The sequence below is a fragment of the Scardinius erythrophthalmus genome (assembly GCF_964197995.2).
Source record: "Scardinius erythrophthalmus genome assembly, chromosome: 9".
In the NCBI taxonomy this organism is placed as follows: Eukaryota; Metazoa; Chordata; class Actinopteri; order Cypriniformes; family Leuciscidae; genus Scardinius; species Scardinius erythrophthalmus.
The window spans coordinates 22,795,764-22,814,674 of record NC_138229.1 but is presented as its reverse complement, the minus strand read 5'-3'; the positions used below and the strand labels follow the sequence as shown (position 1 = coordinate 22,814,674).

The 18,911-nt window shown below is 38.6% G+C and overlaps 2 protein-coding genes across 3 annotated transcripts in view; both read right to left on the bottom strand.

The window, feature by feature from the left end:
- Positions 1–407: 407 nt before the first annotated feature.
- riok1 (RIO kinase 1 (yeast)) lies at positions 408–9,073 on the bottom strand. Its single transcript, XM_081375506.1, has 17 exons — positions 8,874–9,073; positions 8,465–8,687; positions 8,218–8,308; positions 8,012–8,081; positions 7,665–7,707; positions 7,475–7,567; positions 7,201–7,313; positions 7,025–7,105; positions 6,847–6,933; positions 3,913–4,050; positions 3,725–3,828; positions 3,533–3,639; positions 3,315–3,380; positions 1,304–1,423; positions 1,166–1,219; positions 750–905; positions 408–669 (listed from the first exon to the last, which is right to left on the bottom strand). Exons 1-17 carry the CDS (start codon positions 8,921–8,923, stop codon positions 565–567), a joined length of 1,701 nt encoding a protein of 566 aa, XP_081231632.1. The 5' UTR covers positions 8,924–9,073; the 3' UTR covers positions 408–564.
- A 303-nt stretch (positions 9,074–9,376) lies between these two features.
- The window catches only part of rreb1b (ras responsive element binding protein 1b), a 38,771-nt gene continuing 29,236 nt past the window's right edge, over positions 9,377–18,911 (bottom strand). For both annotated transcript variants that reach the window (XM_081375182.1, XM_081375181.1), the window contains 7 exons: positions 17,418–17,562; positions 17,144–17,286; positions 16,846–17,035; positions 14,161–16,744; positions 13,619–13,789; positions 12,601–13,356; positions 9,377–11,808 (listed from right to left, as the gene is read on the bottom strand). In XM_081375182.1, the coding sequence (XP_081231308.1) occupies positions 11,294–11,808; positions 12,601–13,356; positions 13,619–13,789; positions 14,161–16,744; positions 16,846–17,035; positions 17,144–17,286; positions 17,418–17,562 (4,504 nt within the window). In that variant the 3' untranslated portion in view covers positions 9,377–11,293. The remainder of the gene's footprint in view (positions 11,809–12,600; positions 13,357–13,618; positions 13,790–14,160; positions 16,745–16,845; positions 17,036–17,143; positions 17,287–17,417; positions 17,563–18,911) is intronic.

Sequence of the window (18,911 nt, the reverse complement as noted above, 5' to 3'; positions counted from 1 at the left end):
AAAAAAGTATGCATAATTACAAGTAACTAACCCTAAACCAAAGGCTACCCTAACCGTAACCCTATAGTAAGTAGTACATGTAGTTAATAATTATATAAGTTAATAAGTACTTATTTGTGTACTGTAACAATGTCACTGAAATAAAGTGATACCAAAAAATCTTACCAGCCCGAACTTTTGAATGGTAGTGTACTTAATGCAATGTTAAATGTACAAGATGTATGTAATGTAAAGAGGTTTTTGCCACTTAAATATTTAAAAAAGCATCATTTTTAACAGCATGTTGCCTTGTAAAACATGAATATTTGTGTAAACTGTTCTGCACAATGTATATTAAATGTTCCATTACAGCAAAAATGTAATCGATTTGTCAGTCTAAAATAAAACATGACATTTAACCTTTCAAGCAGTATGATCAGAGAAAAATAGAAGTTTATTAAAAACATTTACATACAGATGTTTATAGAGTTGTCAGTAGAGTTCCCAGCTTCAATACTGGTACCATTAGCCATGTAGCATTTCTGCTGTAACCTCAGTTCACCTTCATCCAAACCGCTTTCATTTTCATTTCTTCTTTTTGACAGCCTTCTCCTTGCGCTTTTTCAAATGCTTTGGAACTTTAGTTTTTCTTTTCTCCCTCTGAGCTTCTTTAACCAATTTCTTTCTTTCCTGAAAGACAGAAATACCAGCTTATTCTTAACCACTGAACACAATTCATCTGTGCGACATTTTCTGTTCCCAGTAGGTACCTTTCTGTCCAGTTGTGCTTCCTCACTGAGGTTGCCAACCTCCTGTGTCTCTTCCCCTTCTGATTTCTCCCCTTCATCTTCATCATCCTCCTCCTCCTCCTCTTCGTCAGAGCTTGAGCCATCATCTTTTGTGGAGTCTTCCAATATTGACGGTACCTGCCAAAAAAATAAATCAGCAACAGCATTTTTAATCTGATTTCTCATTGTCATGACGTTTGAGTTTGGCGACGGCTGTTGTTTATATACTCGGCCTTAATCCTCCCACATGCCATGTAGGCAAAGAAAACTCCAAAGAGAATTATGCAAAGACTTAGTGGATGCATTAATAGCAAAAACAAATCTTGGCCACATAAGGTGTCTTAAACCTAACGCTTAATCTTTAATATACCAAATGGTCTTTTTAAAAACAAACTCACCTTTTGCACACCAGAAAGGTCCTTCCTGAGGCCTGTCACTGTCTGGTATAGGATCTGTAATGGAAAAGCATCATTTCAACAACTTTTATCAATTCTCACGCCATTAATCAATTGTTCATTCAGGATGACGAGACGTACATTTTCAGAGGGTGTATCTTCAGAAGAATGCTCCTCCTTGTTCCTCAACATTGTGTCCACATCCCTCTCATAATGGGTGACTTCGTTAAGTGTGCGTGGAATATAGGCTCTCTTAAACACCTGTTTTGAATTGAGACATCCACATGCAAGTTGTTAGACAGGGTTCCCAGACCAATTATTTTCATGACTTTTCCAGTTTCATGATTAAAATTCAAACAATGATATTTATTTAACAATGTCAAACATCTCCAGTACTACTATCAATGCTGGTATTTATATACATTTATTTACAGTGCTATGCATAAGTTTAGACACCAATGCTAAAGTTGACTAAAAAGAGGAATAAAAAAAATCATCTTTTGGAAATTGAACTTAATGCCTTAATTAAAAAAATTTGGAAAAACCCAACCTTTAAGGACACCAATTTTCTTTGTGAATGAATAATGTATCGTAAATAAATAAATGTTCTTCCTTATAATACAGGGTGCATAAGTCTGGACACCCCTATGTTAAATTCCCATAGAGGCAGGCAGATTTTAATTTTTAAAGGCCAGTTACTTCATGGATCCAGGATACTATGCATCCTGATAAAGTTCCCTTGGCCTTTGGAATTAAAATAGCCCCACATCATCACATAGCCTTCACCATACCTAGAGATTGGCATGGAAAAATCTGCCTGCCTCTATGGGAATTTAACATAGGGGTGCCCAGACTTATGCACCCTGTATTTTAAGGAAGAACATTTATTTATTTACGATACATTATTCATTCACAAAGAAAATTGGTGTCCTTAAAGGTTGGATTTTTCCTACATTTTTTAATTAAGGCATTAAGTTCAATTTCCAAAAGATGATTTTTTTATTCCTCTTTTTAGTCAACTTTAGCATGGGTGTCTAAACGTATGCATAGCACTGTATATATATCAGGGCTCAACATTAACGCTTGTCCGGGACAAGTGGATTTTTTGAAGTAAAAGAATTTTACTTGCCCGAACAAACAAGTAGCCTGATTAAAATAAATAAATAAACCAACTAGTGAATCACTAAAACGAGAGAATGATTCTGATTTCATTACATTTATTGCAAGTTGCGATCGATAGTAAATAAATGTATTACTGACGGTAACAAGGTTGCGATGTTGAGGCTCGCGCAGCCTCTCAAAGAGAAATTAAACAAATGAACGCAGCACACACAAAAGAAACTCATTTAACAACATACTGCTGATAAAAATTCAAAATGTGGAGTTTATATTTTTGACATATGATACAGTTCTCACACGACGAGTGCTGTTTTCCTGAATACCATTACGATTGAAAATGTGACATTGACAGTTCAATAAACAAATTAAGTAATTTACATGTTAGACGCAATATTGACTTTTTCTGTTGTTTCCGCAGCGTAAATAGTTCCAAACAAAGCGCATTTCACAGCAACACTCAACCGCGTTTTTATTACTGAATGATGCAGAAGGTGAAGAAATAACAATATGCAGATTTAAATATATCAATATGAGAATATTGCTTCAGAATAAATTATATTTACAACAATTGTTTTTTTTCCGGACAAGCAACTTAACTTCAGTTATTTGCCAAAGAAACATTTCTAATTTTTGTTTGTGTAGTTTTTTAAGTGTACAATTTCAAGTTAAGTTTTTCTTTGAATATTTACATTTTATTTGTTTTATTTTAATTAATTACAACTATTTTTAATCATTTACATTAAAAATAACAACATTGGCTTTTTCTCTACACACACTCACAAAGAGTAATATCCAGCCAATTAAATATTTTAAAGCAGGGCAAAACCTGAAAAAAATAATTTCCTATTTTACATATTTTAAAAGTAAATCATATTTACTACAGAAAGACTTTAATGACATTTTCACCCATTTCTATTACTTTTCCAGGCCTGCAAATCGCAATTTAAATGCGACATATTTGTCCATGACTATGGAAACTCTGGAAGTTGGGACGGGGAAACAAAATGTTAAGAACTGTTAAAAGTAAGTGCACCTCCTCATGAACTTTGTCCTGATTGGATCTTTCCTCTGCAGTTCTTTCAGACGCTATCTCCATGGCCTGCAGATAAACCACAAACATATTACAGTCAAAATACAACTTTAGATCAACACTACAACACACATGCACACAAATAAATCAAGTCTGATAAGATTGTACAATAATCAGGAGAAAGAGAAACACTGTAAAAGACTATGATGACAATAACTGACCTTGTCCAAGTACTGATTAATGTTGTCAGCTGTGATGGAGGGGTCCGTGACAAACTCAAACAGCTCACGTACAGTCATAACTGCTACATTATGTTTTTGGAAAAAGTCTAAGGGAGTAAAAAAGTTATTTAGAATCTAAAAAAATGTTTGTTCATATTAATATCAATAATGTATTTGCTTGCACATGCTTACCGTTGACGTTGCTGCAATCTTTGCGAAGAAACTCCAGAGCATGAGGGTGATCGTGCTCAACAGACTGAGACACGTCGATAATATAAGCATCTCCGTTATGATACCTAACACAACCATGTACAACTGAACATCAAAAAACATTACCAGATACTTGGAAATCATGTGTGCATAATATAAAGTCAGCTTACAGAATATTGAACTCGCTAAGGTCAGCGTGGACCAGATGAGCTTCATTGTACATTATTCTCATGTCCTGGATGATCTGCAGGTAGAGCTCCCGGGCTTTGGATTCAGAAAGGACAGCATTCTTCAGTAGAGGGGCAGGCCTGAGAAACACAAACAAGATCACTTGAAAACTGGATCAGAATGATCTGTATTTGGAAATCCCATGTTTTGCTATCCAGGTAATACATCTAACTTTTGTGCCAGTTTTTCAAAGCAAAACTGGACTGGATCACCCTGATCCAGATACACACTTTTTTCAGATTACCAAATCCGGATTACTATTGCTCTCAATGGTATCACATATCACAATGTAGGCTACTAGCAATGTAAAAAAACAATAGGTAGAATAGTCAATGTGGGGTCACTTTAGGTGTTTTTATTTGAAGGGAAAGAACAGCACAGCAAAACAATACAAACATCTCCTTCCATTTTAAATTTCCTCTAACAGTCAGACCCTTTACGGAGCCCTTAAAGGGACATATGCTGATGGAAAAAAATACTAGATAAAACTAAATTTGAAAATCTTAAATTTTTTGCAATGCATTCACCCAAGAAACTGAGTTCGCTTGCAAAGACCTGAGAAGTTTTACGATCATATGCAAAATATTTGCGAAAAGCATTACCATCCCATCACCATTTCCCTTAAAGGGGACCTATTATGTAAAATTCACTTTTGTATGGTGTTTGGACATAAATGTTTGTTGGTAGTGTGTGTACACAACCACCCTACAGTGATAAAAATCTACATAAATCATAAGCAGTCTCTCCAAACGACCTGTTTTCAGAATGTGGCTTTAGTGATGTCACTAAAGCCACAGGCCCCGCCCACGAGTGTTGACTGACACTGCCGTTATAACTTAGACCCGCCATGATCAAGTTCACTGCGAGTTGTACACATCAGCCATTGCTGCAGCAATGCACTCACGAGAAGCGTCGAAGCATCTCCCAAGCGTCGAAGGTGTTGTAGCTGGATGTATTCATTCACATAGCTCTCTCTATTTACTCTTGAAATCTTCCAGCCATTGAAGACGAGGTGGATTCATTTTGTTTTCAAAGAAAATGCTCCCTCAACTCTACAGAAATTTATGTAAGTTACTTATGCACTTCTTATACTGTTTACTCAGCTCTAACAGTGATTTTCTGAAGAAAAACTGATGCTTCATCTTTTGTGTGACATACAGTAAACTTTATTAAACTCATCAGTATATTTTGTGTCATCATTCAGACAATTCAGATCGTCAGACGGAGTCCTACAGCAGGCTTGCATTAATAGTGTGTATACAAGCAATGCCAAATAGGCTATACTCGTAATTAAACTAAACTATACCTGTTCCAACTCCATACAGCATATATTCTCTGACTCTGTAGGCATTTTTATGGTCGAAATGAACACCATTACTGTGACTGTCTGTTTTATTATTATCATCTTCCCTGTTCTGGCTCTGATTGCGGGATTCGCGGCTGCCTAGGCTCCGCCCCCTGTGCCGTGAACCAGCAGCTCATTAGCATTAAAGGAGAAGTACCAAAAAATTATGATTTAAACGTGCTGTAAATAAAATTCTGTTGGGTATTTTGAACTAAAACTTCACATACACACTCTGGGGACATCAGAGACTTATTTTACATCTTGTGAAAAGGGGCATAATAGGTCCCCTTTAAAGCCCGGGACACACCAAGCCGACTGTCGGCCGTCGGGCAGTTTTTGTGCGTCGGCCGACTAAGTTTTGTTTCAGTGTCTCAGTGTGTTTCGCACCGTCGGCTGAAATTGGTCCTCATCGGCTTTTTTTCGCCTGATTCGACATGTTGGCCGTCGGTGAGAGAGAGAACTCTGATTGGCTGTTCAGCTTAGTGAACAAGTCAGTGCAAGAGAATCATAGCAAAACAGCGAGCAAAGAAGTCAAAACGGTACAGATAGACGCTGTTCTAATGTTACTAGTGTTCCTTGGCGAATATTTCAATATCAACATGAGCGGAGTGGAACAAAAAGTGTTTAGCAGGATTGTTATTCAAAACGGTAAGCACGCACTGCTTTGTTTACGGTTTGTGTATCTGCAGCTGCAGCGTCGGTTTCCCTTTTTGAATGACGAATATAGATGAATATATCTACAGAAATAGACAGTTGTCTCATTTACACGCAGGCGCAGAACGCGCATTCTAGCTGACAGTCGGCTGTAGTTTTCTCGATGTGTTCAAGTGCAGCTTTTTACCCCGACGCGACGCGACAACACAGTCGGCTTTCATCAGCGCTCGTTCGTCGGCGTCGGTTTGATGCGTTTCGGGTTAGGGGGCTCCATAGCCTTTCATCTGACCCACAACAAATTAATAAAAACAAATATACATGCCATTGTTAGAAACAACTTTTGACTGGTTCATCTCTGAAGATTATGTCAACAGTTTATAAACAGTGATAAAAAATTTAAATAAAATTATTTTAGTTTGATGTTTGGGGATTTATTTATGGCACCAAAATCTCTTTTCTACTTTACTGTAGGCTACTGAAAGGCTTATTACTTATTACCTCAACAGGTAAACTAATCAAGAGCAAAATAAATAAATATGTATGTGTATATATTACATGATACAAATGTTGTATCAGTTTTGATACAGTTTTAAAGTTATTACATTTGTGTTCCTGCAATCTACCCTTCTGCTGGGATCAGCAAAATTCTTTGGATCAAAGGTATCCCGATCTTACTAAAAAGTTTTTGTAAGATCCAGATCAAAAGTAAGATTGGATTTTGTGATCGAATCCTTTTTTTCTTCTGAACAACCCGCTCATGATTTGACCCAATCCGATCAGATAACTTTTGAACAACTGGGCCCTGGAGAATCATCTAGGAAAAGTTGAAAACCTTGAAACAATAGAAGTATTGGTGTATCTGTAAATGCCTACATACATGTCATCTCGACCGATGAAGCTCATGACGAGGACGTGGCTCCGCAACATGATGGGCTCTGGACTGAGAATCTGTGCAGTCTGTAATCTTGATGTAAATGCATTCACATCAGTGATAAAAGCCAACATCATAAAATAAGTTCATGAAAGAAAAAAAGAAAAGGCATAATAATGCTCACCTGATCAAGTTTCTCATTTCCTTCTCGGCCCAAGTGCGCACCATTTTTCTAGGATTGCCCTTGCAATAGCCATGGCGGAACCTAAAATGTATTTCAACATAGAAATGTACTTTTCAATGGCACACATCAAGGCAGCTAAATAGGACTAAAGGCCTAAAAAAAGATATATGTCTCACCTGAACTCCCCGCTGACATATTTATCTCTGTCTTTGAATAGCAGAATTGACGTTTTGTATATTTTAATGGCTCTGCTTTCTCCTTTAACAGTGGTTGCATGATAGACATTTGCCTGCATTTCAAAATGCAGAAGAGAAATAAAAAAAAATAGAATGGCACAAGAAAACAACAACATTAACATTAGTTCTTAGTAAAATGACTGACACAGACACAATAACCCAAATGTATCGAATAATGCAATATATAATTGTATTCCATTCAGAAAAAACTTGCCTCTTTGCCTGTGCTGATACAACCATTGATCTCCGAAATGACGCCTCTGCTGAGCATTTTGAACAGAATCATACGTGTACGGGGGTCCAAAACCTGTGGGGTCACATACAAATATCACACTGAAAAGTGCATCAATTACAACACTGGAGTTCAAGTGAAATCAGCACATATGAAGCTTGAGCAAACATACCTGTTCAACCGTAGCTCTGTCTGATTTGTCCTTTACTCGAAACCTGCAAAAATGTATGCGACTCTTAAGATTTAAAAACTTACACCTGAATGGAAATCATATCCGAGATTGACTTTTTTGTTAAAAATAATAAGACTAACTAAAACTATTAAAAATAGTTTTTGTTCATTTAAATCAAGCTGAGATAATATAAACATTAGATGAAAAACTGAAATACTAAAACTACAATAAAAAATACATTTAAGCAAAATAGAAATATGAAAAAAAAACTGAAAATATAAAAATAAAGGCCAATTTAAAAGATTAATGAATACTATAATAGTGCATCTGATGTTAGGATTACATACGTGTCTGCTTCTCTCTGCTTTTGCATCAAAGTGACTTTATTGATCACAGAATCAGCATAGCTCAGTTTATCTGTAAAACAGAGACTTAATTCAAACAGAGAATAATGAATGTATTTTTTTACTGTAGAAGTTTATCTGTGGTACACACATAGCTTTTCTCTCATTTTCCTCATTTCATTTGTAGTTCAAATGAATAAAAAGCTTACCGAGGTTTATTTTGTTTTCATATTTCCTCAAGACCTTGTCTGATGGGGTGGACATTTTAATGGACTTATTATTAGAGCTTTGACGGTTAGCCTGGTGGGGAAAAAAAACAGAGAACATGCAAATAATGCAACATACAGTAATTTCATCTAAACAAATTACTAGAAACACCATGTTTGTCGTCAACAAAGGGATTCTTTGGCCTTGTGATGATGTGCGGCCATAATCCTTCAAAAATGAATAATTTACCTGTGGATTATTCCCAGTTCTCATTGCAGTGTAGCGCTTTGTAAAGTCTCTTCCTCCTGAGTCATTCCAATCCCATTCATCGTCCTCTTTTTCATCATCATCATCATAGTCGTAGTCCTCCTCATTTTCACCTTGCGTGTCATTTTCAAAGGATTGTAAAGTAACTTCATGGAGTCGGTTCTCCAGCGAGGGCTTGTCAGGGACGCGACTGGATTCAACCTCACTGTGAAATACCACACATACTATTATGTTAATATATATTGTATCATTCACTGCTGTCGTCTAAATCATTATCACAATACATGTACACATATTAGTAGGCTATATTAATTGTTTTTCCGCGATCGTGGTACCCTGTTATATGACTGACAATCTGTCTCTATCAATTGAAGTGAATCAAGTTTCAAACCTTCCCGTTTCGTTAGCGTCATCAAACTGCCCTGGTACAACCTGATACATCGCGATGGAAAAAGAGGGGAAATTCGTCTAAATCCTTGAAATATATCTAGGGAATGTAAGGGAGTTTACCAACTAAGTTACTATCAATGCACGCTTATCGCTTACATACATACAGTACACACGCACGCCAGCACACTCACTTCCGGCAACGTGGGTAAGGGTGCTGAGAAGGCTCAAACAGTGACGCCAAAATTACACTGGATTTCAATAAAAGTCTTTGTTGATTAATTATTGTACTTGTTGTATACTTATAGTATTATTGTAGATATGGGATGTTGCCAGGGTGTTTTGGTTGATTTCTAGAGCATTGCCAAGCAGTCAGAAATGTACCATCTTAAACAAAAATGTGTTGAATACTACACTACATCTTTGTTTAAACTGATAAATTAACAAAATAAACCTTTATTGTCCCCAGTCACATTACTGAAATAAAACTAAATGTGGAAACTTTTTGACTGTTTTAAGTTTTAATTGAGAAAAAAAAATGTTGACAACTTAATTTCTAACTCTTTCTTAGTGTACATTTAGCCTATTGATTGATTGATTTATTCGCTTTACATGGTTGAAAAGGCAAAATTAACAAGTTGCCTACATCTGAATTGATCTGACAGATACTTGCAATCCATCTGACAAACACGATTACTGATAATGATGACAATTTCTTGCAGAAAAGGTTTGGTACAATGAAGCCTATCCATACTGCGAGCACTCTTAACTGTGTAGTTAACAGATCTTTCGTTTTATATATCAGATAGATTACATAGATAAATTCGGATTTCAAAAAGCCCCTGAGAAAGAGAATAACTGAGAAATTCAAATTAGATTAACATGCAAAATCAATATTTTTATAATTATAAAGTCAAACCCATCAAATTATACACTATGGTTCAATGATCTCAAATAAACGTATAGTTGAATTGGTTGAAGGTTTCATTAGCGGACAAACAAAAAGACACACAAAAGATGTAATCATCCAAAGCATCCTAATGTACAAAGTATCCAAAAATGTAGAGAACCTCACAATCTCAAAGAAGTTCAACAACATTCATCTTTTTGATTCTCCTCGCTGCACAAATTGGATTCTACATGGCTTTTCAAAATTACAACCACATGTTTTAGACTGATCAATAAATACCTGCATAAAATGTTCAGTGTTTTCTGTCCATATAGCTGTGCACACCCCTATGCACTTGTACAAATTTACAAGTACAAAAATCATTACGCACACACAAAGAAATAAAAAAAAAAGAAAATGTGTTTCAACAAATATAAAGACCAGTTCATTTACAATGTTTCTTAAGTTGGCTTTAAATCCAAAGGCTTGCAGCTGTCAAAATGAATAAAAACATACTTGTAAATATTTTGCCACTGCGAGGACTTTAGTCAAATCCACTGAATCTCACATGACGTCTTGTGTGGGCATCAGGCCTTATCAAAGTCACTCTATTGCAACAACTAGTGTAAAACTATGTGAATTGATTTTTTTTGAACATTCTTTAACAAATATTGAATAAAGAAGTTTGATTTTTAGTGTGAACACCAGTGTTGAAGTCAAAGTGAATCCTAAGGAGTTCCAGTACAAACACAAAATCCAAAAAGGCAAACACAAATCACACTTTAAAGATACATAAAATGTACTCATTCAATACATACTGTGTGATTCTCAGAAGCACTCTTCTCTCGGATGCACAGGCCTTACAATATAATACTTCACACTCTTAGACACCAGAAGGCGCTGTTTCAAGACTTCCAGCCATTTATACACATTGTCTGCATCATTTGTCAATGAGGCTCAAAGATGGAGGATAATATACATAGAATAGGCAAATATTGCCAAAAAAACTGATTGGCCGATGATCACCCAAAATAAAAATTACAGAGCTAAACAGCAATTTCATCCAAAATGTTTTCAGCCAATCTTGCTAATGAAAATAAGTCAGGCACTTCAGCTCTTCAATTCCACAAGAAAAAAAGAAAAAGAAATCAAACAAATTCCATACAGATACTAAAAACATACAGAAATTGACTTAAGAATAATACATTTTAATGCTGATACATAAATCTTCTGTTCATCATATAAATGCTTCTAATTGATTGATATAAAGGTTTCATATGATTCATTAAAAATCATATAAATAGGATTAAAATTGCTACAGTCCATTTGTGTTTATCCAGATTTTTAGAAAGAAACAAAAAGCATTAAGGCATCAAGAGAAGAATCACTGTGCTTTAGAAACTGTTCTCCAGTCTTCATCTTTCATGCATACTGTATTATAAGACACAAATCAGCAAAGGCCAGGCTTTGTAACTCCTAGTGTTTGTGGAAGCTTCATAAACTATGGCACAAAATCAACACAGTGAATTTTCTCTTCACTGAACAGGCGTCTCTGTCATTTCCTGAGCCGCTGTACAGCTATGGACACTGATTTTTGCAGGTTCTGGGTCACAGCCTGATTGGGCCTCTACTGAGACTACTAACGGTTCCTCAGTTTGATGCTCCTCCGGTTCAGCCCCATCAGGCTGAGGTTCTTTGGGAGGTTCTTCAGAAGAATTCATCTCCATAGATGTATCTTCAGGAAGCTGCTTCTCTTTAAGGTCCTCCATGTGTCCATCACTCTCTTCTTTTTGGGACACTCCTGCTTTCTCACATTCATTCTCACTCTGGATTGGAGCTGTCGCTTCACTTTCACTTTCAGATGAACACCTGATCTCTTTTCCCTCCAGCACTCCGCCGTCATCTCTTGCTCCATCCATCTCTTCGTTCATTTCTGCCTCATCGGTCCCTTTTTCATCCGTGGGTTTCTGGTGGACACGCTGGTGCCTCACCAGACTGTGCTTCAGGGTGAAGGTACGATGGCAGGTTTGGCACTTATAAGGTCGCTCACCTACAACAAAAAGGTCATTTTATGTGTATCAGCTTTATATTTGTCTCTTTTTATTGAAAGGTATAATTGGCAAGTATGGCAATAACAACAAGGCTATGTTCACGCTGCTTAGTGCTCAATTCTGATTTATTGCTCAGATCAGATTTTTTTGTTTGGCTGTTAATTTACTTTTTTTAATGCAGCCAATATCAGATTGGGGTGTGAACAAAAGAGTTGGCCCTCAGGTTAATAGAGCTTTCAACGTAACACTTTCGAGTTTTAATACCTCCATTTCCCCAACTGACCACCTTCGCAGATGTGACCAAAGAACTACTGATATGTACAAATTTTGGACTGACTCGCATCAGTGCAGAATTGAGCCAATGTTGATCTAAAGCAGGGGTGTCCAATCCTGCTCCTGGAGGGACCATGTCCTGCAAAGTTTAGCTCCAACCCCAATTAAACACACCTGAACCAGCTAATCGAGGTATTAGTAGGTATACTAGAAACTTCCAGGTAGTTGTGTTGAGGCAAGTTGTAACTAAACTCTGCAGAACAGTGGCCCTCAAGGACAGAGTTTGGACACTCTTGATCTAGAGTGATATAGAATCGCACAAATTCCGATTGGACTGTTCAGACTGACGTCGCATTGCAAAACATCAGACCTGTATCTGATTTCGGACTACATATGGAAGAGTCTTAAATCAAAATTGAAAGATCAGATGCCATGTGGTTTGTGCTGTTTACACTGACAAAAGTTTTGGCCACGGTTGCCTGCAGTCTAAACATAGCCTAAGAAGCTCCAGATCTTACCAGTATGTGAACGCATGTGTCTGGTCAAGTCTTGCAGGCTCCAGAAGCGTTTGCTGCACACAGCACAGATCTTCTTTCTCTTATCGGTTTTGCCTCCGGCTGACTCGCCCTCCTCATCCAAAGCCCTGAGCTCTGAGGAAGTAGCCTCTTCTTCATCATCACTCATATCTTCTCTCTCTTTCTCCTCCTCATCAACACCACTTTCTACACAGCTGCTGTTCTCATCCTTTTCATCATCTTCTAAATCTGCGTCCTGCACCATCTCTTTTCTGGGCGCTGTGATTGGGTTTTGTGAAGCACTTTGGCGTCTTCCCTTCTTGCCTCCATCCTCGGGCTGGACCTCCTGATTGTGAGTTTTCTGGTGCCGGCTGAGAGTGGCCGCATGGCGGAAGGTCTTTTTGCAAGTCGCACAGGTGTGGGGGAACTCGTCGGGAGGAGAAACCGCTTGAGCAGTTATATTAGGCTGGTTCTGCTCTGCTCCAGAAAGCTTGAAGTCTACAAGCTTGCTAGCAAGGTTTACATCAAGACTCTTGTTGCTCTGAGAGTCGTCATCATCATAATCAACTTCTACTCTCTCAGGGTTTCCCTCAGCTGGCTGTGTTTGGTTTGGATCTGTGCTGCTGTCTGTTTGTTCAGTGGCTGATTGTCCTGTTTGTTCTGGTGCTTGTTCTGGGGATGAAGCTTTCTCCTCTTGTTTGACAGAGCTCATATCCGCAATATCTACGGCTGCAGGAGAATCAGTGTCAGATACACTCTCTACAAATACAAGAAAAGCTTGTTAAGCACTATACACATTTCATTGCTTTGTTCACACCCTCACAATGATGTAACAATATTCAATATACAGATTTCGCAAAAAGTCTTGTAGATAAACAAAACAGGGCAACTAAATTATAGTACATTATTAATGGGACATTAACCCTTCATCTCAAAAGTTAAATCAGCACATTTTTAGATACAAATGTTATGCACATGAGACCATTTGCGCTACATAATAATATATAACAATGGTACTGACCAAAAGTGCCTGTGCTTCCTCGAGATCCTTCGTCAGCCTTAGGTTTAGGTCGAGATCCACTGTTTTGAAGTGCCCGATTAGATACTCCATGTTTGCGGAGCAGGTGGCGCTCACAGTTTGACTTGGTGGAGAAGAATGACTCACACTGAGGACAAGGGTACGGCTTCTGACCTGTGAAATCAAAGCACAAAACTGTAACAATCTCAAGTGAGAAACGAAACATTATTGACTCAGATCCATTGAATCAAAATATAACATACTATAATATAATACTAAACACCTCCAATTGTAGCATGTTTGTAGCATCACTCTTTCTGCATTACTGTGAGGATAATCAGAGATCTATTAGTCTGTAATGGTTGAAGAACACTTCCAGCTAAATGGCTCACAAATGAAATAGAGACTACAGAGTACACTATTTTCCTAAGAATGGTATTTAGCTCACTGTATTGTAGAATAGTGTAAATAAAAAAAGTAAACAAAGTGCTTTATGGCATCATTGGCATGTGGTCATTATTTATGAATTGTAAACAGTGTCTCACCTGTGTGTGTTAGCATATGCCTTTGCAATGAGCTGGCCCAGGGGAACAAACGTGGGCAGAACGGGCAGGTCATTTTCTGCACTGAATTGGAGTAGGCGTTCTTCTTTCCTTTGTTCTGTGGAGGTTTCTTTGGCTTGTCCTCTCGTCCTTCCTTTGCCTCCTTATTGACAGGCTGCTTCTCTTTCTCCTCTTTCATTGGCTCCATCTGACTGGGTTGTAAGTAAGGGCTGAATTTATTTGCATCTGTAGTAGCTAGCATTTTCTCTACACTGGGAAACTCGCCACTTGACTCCAGGTCAATGCCACTGCCTGTTGCCAATCTTGGATCACAGAACTCCTCCAGAAATGGTCTCTTCTTGCCTCTCTTCTTTGAGTTATCAGAAGATCCATTTTGAGTGGAATCCAGTTTGGTGGTGCCTAAGTGACCCTTCTTCTCACTTATTGTATTAAAATCCATTGCACTAACACTGTTCTTGGCATCTATTCCTGTTTCGATCAGCACTGGGGTAGCTGACACAGAAGAGATGATCTGAGCAATGGAGGCCAGCGGTGCCATTTCAGGAGTACAGGAAATAGAAGATGGTTTTGGTAACAGTGGCTTCAAGCGAGTAAAGGGCTTGGTAAGGTCACTGGATAGAGCTGGGGCCAGGTTAGAAAGGGAAACTGGGAGAGCTGCAAGAAGTCCAGGGGTTGTTTCAGCAGTCTTTTCTTTCTTGACATTATGATGATTCAGGGACATGCTCTGAGGAAGTTCTTTCATCATTATCTTTTTCTCGGGATACTTGGGTATTGAGAGATCAATGGGCTCCATAGAGCAGTCATTAAACAGAGGAGATGTTGTTCCTTCAAGCTTAACATTTGAAGCAATTGTTTTTTGAGATTTGCTAGAGAAATCTAAAGGCTGGTCCTGGTCCTCAACAGGTCCAGAGAAGGGACCTACATTCTGAGGAACAGTGCTGTTAACCAGCCCATTTGAGGTTGGAGGGTTGGCTTGAGCAGTGGCGTCTCCTCCTACCGGTACAAGACTTTTGATGTGTTCTTCAATTTCCCTTTCTGGAACGTTTGGGTGGTGCTTCAGCAAGTGGTGAATGCAGTTCCTTTTAGCGAGAAATGCCACCCCACATTGCCTACACTCAAATGGCTTCCGTTGACATCCATTGTGTGTTCGCAGATGAATCTGAAGGGCTCGGTAGGTCTTAAGGTCCTCCCCACAATATCGACAAGATGTGCTACCAGCCGCATCAAGGAGGTCTAATGTGGTGCCTCCAATGACACCGCTTACGCTAGAGGAGGTGGTTACATATTCTATGTTTTTCTCTATGTCTTTGCGTGTGTTTTTCATGTGTTTCTTGCGCAGATGACGCTCACAGTTGGCCTTCACAGTGAAAGGGTAGTGACAGAGGCGACATACGTATGGCCGCTCACCGCTGTGTGTTCTGAGATGTCGAATCAGCGTCGCTTTGTCAGGAGCGGCATAGCTACAAAAGGTGCACTGATACGGTGAAGCTCCCAGATGGTGACGCATATGAGCCTGAAGGCCACCTAAGAAGGAAAAGACTTCTTTGCAGAACCGACAAGGGTACTCGGCCTTGGCTGTTTTCTTTCCCACGACTCTTGATTCCTTCTCTTTGCTGTCAAACTCTTCTTCCTTTCCAGTTTCATATGAGATAATCGTGGTTCCTATGATATCTGGCCCCAGTTGAGAAGTCTCCCAATTTGTGGGAGAGGACGAGGTTGAGGACGAAGAGGAGGCTGATGATTGTCTGGTAGTTCTCACTTGTTGGCCTGTTTGAGGTGGAAGGCTAGGACTGATGTTACCCGATGAGGCCTGTTGGGCATTCATGACGGGTGGAGGGGGTGTGGAGGCACTCATGCTGGATCGAGGAGTGATTAAGGGCTTAGGTTTCAGGGAAGTAATCTGTTTGGGGTCCACCTGTAGAGGACTTCCCAGACCTTTGGGAAGCAGAGACAAAGACATCTGAGGTGGCACTGTGGCTGCAATCTTAAGGATTTGTTCAATGTCCGCCAGCTCCACTCCAGCTTGACCACTTATTGGGACAAACATGCCACTACTGACGACCCCATGGAGAGGCTGTAGCGACAGCAGACTGAGGGCGGCATTCTTGTTCATGGCTTGAAGAGAAACGGGCTCCAAAATAGAGATGCCGAGACTGCTACTGCTTTCTTGAGGTAGATTTGAGGTAGGCTCAACACGAATGAAGCGAATGCTGTCTAAAACATCCTGCTGAATTTGCTCTTCTGATTTCTCTGGCTTAGCAAAAGAGGAGTGTTGGAGACCTAGGCACTCCATGAAACCGTGCTTCCCATCTGAACTGGTACTATCAGCATGTGGTATTAGTTCATTGACCTCCGTGGAATCCATGAAATGGGAGTTGACTTTGGATGCATCCATAAAAGCATATGCATTTTGTTCCTGAGGTTCAGTGCTGGTGTCTGCGCTACATTTATGTGAGGATTTGTGGAGATCCAAAGACTGTTGAAGAGGGAAGGCCTTGTTGCAGACCTCACAAACAAATTTATGGAACTTGCTAGAGCATCTGCGCAAATTACTCTCACACCAGATCTGAATAAATAAAACAAATCAAAATGATGATCAAGTAATTGATCAATTACTGATAAAGTAAAGTAATAAAGTAATTCTTTCTCATCTGATGAAGTCCTTACCTGTGCAATTTGGGGAAATTTTTGACAGCTGAAGTCAATGAAAGCCAAGTCTCCAAACCCCAGAGGGATGGAGGGGTTATTCTGGATAAAGGGTCGTCCAGAGGGGTCAGTGGGAAGCTGCTTATGAATGACGGCGTTATGACGCAGGAGACCACGGTGTGTGCGAAAGGTAATGCAACAAATGTTACACCTAGGATTAGAAGAAACAGTCAGAAATAGTTTTGATTTAACGAAATATAAAGAAATCAGTATTGCACTATATAATGTGTTGAGACAGCAGACAACATCCTGAGCCTACCTGAGTGTAGTGTCAGGATGTGTCTCCATGTGTGATTCCAGATCATATTTACAGATGAATGTCTTAAAGCAGATGGGGCAGTGAAGGAGCTCTTCTTCACTCTTGACAGAATCGTCCTCTCCATGCTTTTGCATCAACATCACCTAAACATAAGACATAATTTGTTTGCATATAACTTCAAAAGTATGGGCACAGTGCATTCCAAAAGTTGTTAAAACGTTTTGACTGCATTTATTACTGAAAAAACATTGACAAAAAAGAGGTGAAAACGTACCTTTTTAACTGGTGGTTCCTCAGCCTGCTCCGCTTCATCCTCTTCACTGGGCTTCCTCTTAGCAGAGAGTCGTCGGCGCTTGTTTAGTGGGGAAGAACTGGGGGTAAGAATACTGTTTGCATCCTTTTCATGAATTTTCATGTGCCTGCAGAAATACATAACATAACACAGACAAAGTTCTGTCTATTAACAACCATTATGAAAATAAGATAAATTAAAATGCTTTATTAAAACGCTCCTGTTGTAAACTGTATTTTGGCATTTGAGATGGTCAGGTAAAATTTAACCCCAATAAATAAATAAAAAAAAAAAAAATATATATATATATATATATATATATATTGCATAAATAAAATAAAATGGAGTATTGAGTGTAAATAATTACTCTTAAGATATTTTGAATTGTGACAATTTCAGAACAATTTTCGTTTTTATAATGTGAAACGTTCTCATTTTCATTATTGTAACCTTATTTATATTAATACATAAAAACTAAGATTAAAATTAATTGTTTTAATTATAAAACATTAAACAAAAAAGAATATTACACTAAAGAAAATCATCATTGAACATACTCTTTATTTAAAACCAGTTTTTATCCTCATCCAAGTAAAATGTTCTCTGTTTCACATCTTGATGTGATAAGATGGCACTGGGGCCACTGGAATACTTCCATAATTAAGGCTTGCAATATACAAAGACGTAACCGGTTGGGGGGAAATGCAATGATATGGCCAGCAGAGGTCAGAGGTAATGTGTGGAGGAAAAGTGCTGGGAGTCGCATTACGGCATGCTGGAACGTGCGCACCCCTCACCCTCCTACACTTACACAGAAACAAACCCACCTTTCAGGTTCGACCAGATACAAGGCCCCTGATGCTTATGTGCAGCTGCGTTTCATTTATAATGGTTGTCCGAATATGTCTATAGAGCATACAGTATATACATTGTGCACATTTTGAAATGAAATGTGCTTTTATTGCATTTTGGTGTGCAGAGTTTATGGTCATGCACTCTGAGTGTATGTAACTGGAAAGGGAGGATAAATGTCAGCAGACCCATTGGTAAGAATCTTGTTTTACATTCTACAGCCAAAGATATTAATAGAAGAGAGGCAGAGTGATGGTCACCCACATGTGGACCCAACCCTGACAGCCTGAATCCTGTTCCATCTCATGTCTCTGGCCTCACTTACTTCCAGCAGAAAACCATGTTGATATACCACACAGATTAAAACAGTATCGGCATAATAACGTTAATCATGCAACTATAATTCCAGCTATTGCAATTTCTTGTCACATGCCACTTAATCACAGAGTGATTTTATGTTTGAAGTTACTAGCTGATGCAGGACCACCGAGTATTTTTCTCTTCTGAAATGCCTCATCAATATTGCCAGAGGGCAGTGTGGGAAAAATGTTTTAACATTCTGCCAGGCAATGTTGTTTTTGTTGAGTTATGCAATATATGAAACGATACAGTTAAAAATGACTT